Consider the following 6,686-nt stretch of genomic DNA (forward strand, 5'->3'; position numbering starts at 1 on the left):
TAGAACTTTCAAGGTTTCTCTCATGACACTGAAACCTTCTCTAGCACGTTTCACAGTAGTACCTTCAAGTCACAGATACGATAGACGGTGGATGTCACTTTCGTAGCCTGATAATTAACGCCTCAATTAGTCCAGTTGCTCTAAGATGGCGTTCCACAATTACGTGGCTAGATGACAAGTTCACACGGTTCGGTACAAGCACCTTTCCGTTTACCGGATTCTTACGCACGGCACACGGAAAGATAGCAAGATGATAGGCGTGACTTTAGTAACGTGGCATGCGGTATTTCCCGATGTTCCCGCCAAGACTACGCCTGGGGTACCTTGCTGTACCCCTCAGCGTCTTGGCCAATCACAGTTCAGCATTCCTGAGGCCCAGGCACCCTAGCCAGTGGCGCACCTGCCTCATGACGCTACCCCCTCTCTCACGAGGTGGACACGTGATAGGAGGGGTGGTCTACGGCCGTTACCCCCCCCCCATACCTCCCTCTCTACACTTGACTTGTACAAAATTTCCCTGAAATCAACTCCCTCCTGTAATTTCCTTCACATACCTAATACAGCGATCAGAATGGCATCAATGGCTAGCAAACGTCATGGGCTGTCCAACGACACCCAAGACGCCCGTGGAAAAGTTATATTCAGAAAGATGAATCACGGTGCACTATGCAATTTCGTACTTAATTCAGTGCACGGGAGAGCAGGGAAAATATGTCCCCTGACACTGGTGCCCCCCACATCCACCTATTACTGGTGCCCCCACACTCACCTTTTGTTGGTGTCCCCCACAACCACCTGTTGTAGGAGCCCCCACACCCAGCTGTTGCGGATGCTCTCATAAACAGCTGTTGCCCTCACACCCACCATTTGTTGGTGCCCCCCTCAACCACCTGTTGTAGGAACCCCCACACTTAGCTGTTGCGGATGCGCTTATAAGCAGCTGTTGCTGGTGCCCCCACACCCACCTGTTGTTGGTGCCCTAACACCCACCTGTTGCTGGTGCCCCCACATGTACCTGTTGCTGATGCACCCACACCCACCTGTTGCTGGTGCCTACCACACTTACCTGTTGCTGGTGCACCCACAAGCACCTGTTGCTGGTGCCCCCCACACCCACCTGTTGTTGGTGCCCTCACACCCACCGTTTGCTGGTGTCCCCACACCCACTTGATGCTGATGCGCTCACACCGACCTGTTGCTGGTGCCCCCACACCCAGATGTTGTTGGTTCCCACCACACCCACCTGTTGCTGGTGCCCCCCACACCCACCTGTTGTTGGTGACCCCACACCCAGCTGTTGCTTGTGCAGCCACACCCACCTGTTGCTGGTGCCCCCCACACCCATCTGTTGCTGGTGCCCCCACATGTACCTGTTGCACCCACACCCACCTATTGGTGGTGCCCCCACACTTACCTGTTGCTGGTGTCTCCACACAAAGCAGTTGCCCCCCACCTGTTGTTGGTGCCCTCACACCCAACGTTTGCTGGTGTCCCCACACCCACCTAATGCTGGTGCCCCCACACCCACCTGTTGCTGGTGCCCCCCTACCCACCTGTTTCTGGTGCCCCCACACCCAGCAGTTGCTGGTGCCCCCACACCCACCGGTTGTTGGTGCCCCCACACCCACCTGTTGCTGGTCTCCCCTAACACGGAGCTTTTGCTGGTGCCCCCAACACCCATCTGTTGCTGGTGCCCCCACACCCACCTGTTGCTGGTGCCCCCCCCACACGCAACTGTTGCTTGTGCCACCCACACCCACCCGTTGCTGGTTCCCCCACATGCAGCTGTTGCCTCCACACCCACCTGTTGCCCCCACACCCAGCTGTTGCTCCCACGCTCACTTGTTGCTGGTGCCCCCACACCCACCTGTTGGTAGTGGTCCCTCACCAACCTTTTTCTGGTGCCCCTACACCCATCTGTGTCTGGTGCCCATACACCCAGATGTTGTTGGTTCCCACCTGTTGCTGGTACCCCCACAACCAGCAGTTGCTGGTGGCCCCAATACCACCTAGTTGCTGGTGCCCCCCACACCCACCTGTTGCTGGTGCCCTCACACCCAGCTGTTGCTGGTGCCCCCACACCCACCAGTTTCTGGTGCCCCCACATGCACCTTTTGCTGGTGCCCCCACACCCACCTGTTGTTTATGGGTCCACACCCAGCAGTTGCTGGTGCCCGCAAACCCACCTGTTGCTGGTGGGTCCACACCCAGTTGTTACTAATGCCCCCACACCCACCTTTTGCGGGAGCCTCCCAGACCCGCCTCTTGTTGGGGCCCCCAATACCGCCCAGTTGCTGGTGCTCCCACACCCCACCTGTTGTTAGTGCCCCCACACCCAGCTGTTGGTGGTGCCCCCTCACCCAGCTGTTGCTGGTGCCCCCACACCCAGCTGTTGCCCCCATACCTAGCTGTTGCTGGTGCCCACCACACCCACCTGTTGCTGGTGCGCCCACACGCAGCTGTTGCTGGTGCCCACCATGTTGGAAATTTCCAACACTAATACAATACTATTGTATTGTAATAAATTAGTATTAAAATATACTAACTACTGTAGTTACTAAAATTTACTAACAGTAATGTTCACATAAACTAACCAATATATCTGCATATGGATACTGGAATTCCTTCGAAACCAAGCACCAGTATTGCATCAGATTATATCTAGTTATACACATTTATAGCCAGTGTGCTAGAGAATTGAATGTGATTCTCTAAAATCATCAGTATTCCGTGTGATAATTATTTATGGACAACAGAACTCCCAAATAATTCTAAATCGAGAGTTTTTAGTTACAATTGTTATCAAGTAATAATTTTACCGTCACGCGTGAATGCCATGGAGAAAACTAAAATCTTCTCCATTTCTTGTTTACTACCATAAGACGAGAAAGTAATAATATTTAAATCCCTAGAATTACAACCCAGTCTTTATTAAAATATTTCAACCACTATTACGTGAAATAATATTATTCGTGATAAATAATTTCTGTGGCGAATGCGGGGACGTGGTAGAGGGAGAAGCCATTGTGTATAGAGACGCAATTGTGTGTGGCGTGGTAGTCTCGTGTTGCTGAATTCAGCAACAAAGGTCGTGGCGTCAGAGTCTCAGACACGTGACGTTGAGATTATCAGCAAGAATTACACTGGTACTCAACACAGAATGAGTTATTATTGTTATACGTGATCTGCAGTGATCGGCCAACTAATAACGCTTCGATATTCAAGCCAAGCTATCAACCACGTGTACGACACTGTGGAAGTTTGAGCTTGAGACGCAATACCGGCAAGCTTTAACATAATTTGTACCCTTAGATAAGTATATTGTTCTTTTCTGATGCATCATTAGAGATTGTATATGTCGGGGCAGCTTGTCGTTATATCAAGCGACCACAAAAAATCCAACGTTAGTACCACACAAAAATTTAATTTATATTTCATGAATGTAGAGATTTAAGTAGCCTAGTTCAATGCTACGTAATATCCCTTAAATTACAGCTTGTATGTGAGAAGTCAACGAGCTGTTACCTACCTTTGTGTTACTCACCTCTAAGGGTTTCTACGAGGTATTCCGGAGATTACGAGAACGAGGCGTGAATGATGTCATAGAAATCGTCTCAAAGCTAAGACTTTTTTGTACACATTTATTTACTCTAAAATTGATTATTTACTCATCATTCTATCTAATCGGATACTCGTCATGTGCACTGGAGATAATCTGTGTTTATTTGGATGATTAATTTCTGATGCTAATAATCTTTATAATTTCTGGTGATAATCTTCTATAGATTCTTTAATATTGGTCACAAGACTAGTTATTAAACAATGAACTGGTGCACGAACCACACTAGTTCCTAGACGTATATGAACTTCTAGCAATACCCCCCCAATGTAGGTGTTTGAGGCTTTGATTTAAGTTAATTAACTATACAGCCCATTAATTATTTAAGTGATTATGCTTCCTAATATTTAGCCATAGACACTGGTTCTTCCTTGTATTTCTAATGATCCCTTTTTATTAGTTTCCCTCTTTTCTTAAAAGTGGGTGGTCCTTCGTAATTGATTTCATTAATTTAATAATTGAATAAATTGAGTCAAGCCCCAGATATCCCATATTATGGTCCTTCGAACCGGATGAATAAAAATATAAAAACTGTACATACTAATTAGTAATAACTAATCACCGTGTGAAGTAGTCTAGACTAACCCCATTAATTAATTGTGTCTACCGGCAGCGTAACACATAGGTTAGCCTTAGTCACACCAAGTCATTGCTACTTACACCTCATGTATAAGGTAGCACTCATGGGACACAGTTAATTGCCCACAACACTTAAGCTTACACTTCATATTGAAGTAAGAATCTTTAGGTCACCAGGAGCAACAGCTCATAACTTGTATATTAATCACTAACACCAATTATGTGTTAACCATTTGGGCTATACAAATATTTCAATATACGGCTGTCAACAGACTGTCCATTATAGCCTGAATACATTCCATAATTACTGATTCACTCAAGTCAGTGGATCATTAAGATTTTAGGATCCAGTATACTAATATAAATTGCTGATCCCATACTAATTAATCATTTCTAACCCTGATAACATTTTATTCCACAATTAGGAGTACATTCAGGAGTTAAATATTATCTACGGCAGGAGAATACTTGCCAAACACAATTAATTCTCTTTGTGTTCATTTAATTTCTTATACACATAATTTCTACCAGTGTATATATTATATAAACTATAAAATCCCAAAAAACAAAACAAAAATACAGCACAACTATTTGCACATTATTGCACCACAATATAATCTTTGCCAACCTTTATTAGATAGGAATTTAGGCTGTGATTGTGCTGAATTTGGCACAAACACAGACTAAATAAATTTGTAGTTTCTTACGTAGAAATTCTCACAACTAGGCTTGAGCTAGTTAGTGGTACATATATTATTCATTCTTGTGCTGACCCAATCAAGGGTGGGATTAAACCTTAAGATAACTCTGATTAGAGTATATCCATATTATTTCTATGTACATCTTTGAGTGTTACTGTAAGTTCACTACCCATCCAAGGCTGATTTTGAAGAGCTAAGCTAAGGAATACCTGTAGTGAGACCAAGGTACCACTCAAATCTTAGTTGCTTATTATTAGGTAGGTAGCTGACCTCTAAATGAGGTAAATTACAATCAGCCTCAAGAAAATATCAGGCTGTCAATAATTATACCTGCTCTACATAAAGGAGCAGACACCATAGCTGTGCAAGTAGCTATATAAGCCCTATAAGGCTCAAATTTACCACAAGAATGGCTACTCCAGAAAGGACTGCAAGATTCTTGAGAAGTCTTCAAGTTCACCTATCAAAACTACTTGTCAAATGTGACATCTGTATAGAAACTAACTCAGTTGACGTCTTCAAGCTAGTAAGTTCCACAAGGGTAGCTAACCAAAAATATGACCATATAAAGGTTATAATCGAGTCTTATAGGAACATACTCCATGTCAGTAATACTGACCCAGACGAATTACGTCTGACAGAATCTGATCTTGATGACTATGAATATATCATTCAAGACAAGTTAGACCGATATAAAAAGGTGCTTGCGACACTAGATGTTCCCGAGTGGATAGAACAATTCTTTAGTAGACCTACACCCGAGCCAGCACCCAGCTCAGATGAAATACATGAGCTACCTCAAGATGAGGAGAATCCTCTAATCAATACTGATCACTATACAGGATCAACAACTGAAGTTCAACCTTCATTTTCTAACATCTCATCTAATACAACTTCACGTAATAATTTGTTTACAGAGTCTGATCAATTTTCAGACAGCTCTTCTCAATGTTCCCTGGATTCTATAAATTCAATGCAGGAGGCTACTGAATTAACTAGCTCCTCACAGGAACCCAGAGAAACAATTGTAGCTACAGATGAAACTCTTAGTGAAACTGCAATAATCAGTGAATCTGAACCAGAAAATGATAAAGCTAATGCTGCAGCAGCCGAAGCTGTAATTAAAGCTGAGGCTAAGCTAGAAGCTTTAAGCAATACAATTAATGGTCACAATTGCTCACACCAGCCTTCTAAAGTAAGTGCTAACAATGAGAAGACTGTTATAAACCTTGTACACCAATTACTAGATTTATCTCCACTAGAACAATCAGTTGACTCTTTACAAGCCTTTAGTTTTCAGCTTGAGTCACTGTTAAATTCCTTCAGTAAAGAGGTGGATCACCCAACTGCTGAGTGGATGACAAAAATTGTCATCCAAAGAAAATTGTCTGGTGACACACTCAATAAATTAAATGTATACCAGAATGGTAATACCCTGTCAATGCAGGATATATTTGCAGGTTTGCGCAATATAAGTAATCATACAGCAAACCAGGCACTTAATGCTTCATCTGAATGCACCGAAACTGTACCCACATCAGTTTCCTTACCTGGACCTCCTAAAGTGACACTGTCACTAGGTAATAAGGGTACTAATAATCAATGTAATAACAATGAATCAAACACTGATTCATCAGTAAGGCCCAGGAGCCCCACAGGTGCTCCTAAGAGACCTAATAGTCCAAAGAGCACTCTCAATAACTCCACAGGTGCTCCTAAGAGACCTAATAGTCCAAAGAGCACTCCCAAGAGCCCAGTAATGGCTCCCCAGAGTACACCAAGTACTC

General features: G+C 44.2%; 1 protein-coding gene across 1 annotated transcript; it reads right to left on the bottom strand.

Moving 5' to 3' along the window:
• Positions 1 to 911: 911 nt before the first annotated feature.
• LOC138362874 (uncharacterized) lies at positions 912 to 2,107 on the bottom strand. The gene is made up of 2 exons (XM_069321448.1): positions 1,629 to 2,107; positions 912 to 1,389 (listed from the first exon to the last, which is right to left on the bottom strand). The coding sequence occupies exons 1-2, from the start codon at positions 2,105 to 2,107 to the stop codon at positions 912 to 914; spliced, it is 957 nt and encodes a 318-aa protein (XP_069177549.1).
• Positions 2,108 to 6,686: the final 4,579 nt, after the last annotated feature.

Source organism: Procambarus clarkii, chromosome 9 (assembly GCF_040958095.1).
Source record: "Procambarus clarkii isolate CNS0578487 chromosome 9, FALCON_Pclarkii_2.0, whole genome shotgun sequence".
Lineage (NCBI taxonomy): Eukaryota > Metazoa > Arthropoda > Malacostraca > Decapoda > Cambaridae > Procambarus > Procambarus clarkii.

Excerpts from the sequence above, each read along its gene's own strand:
- LOC138362874 (XM_069321448.1), bottom strand. The coding sequence starts at position 2,107 with ATGTGGGGGCACCAGAAACTGGTGGGTGTGGGGGCACCAGCAACAGCT. Across the intron at positions 1,390-1,628 it reads TTAGGGGAGACCAGCAACAG|GTGGGTGTGGGTGCAACAGG; the intron begins GTGGGTGTGGGG and ends CACCACCAATAG.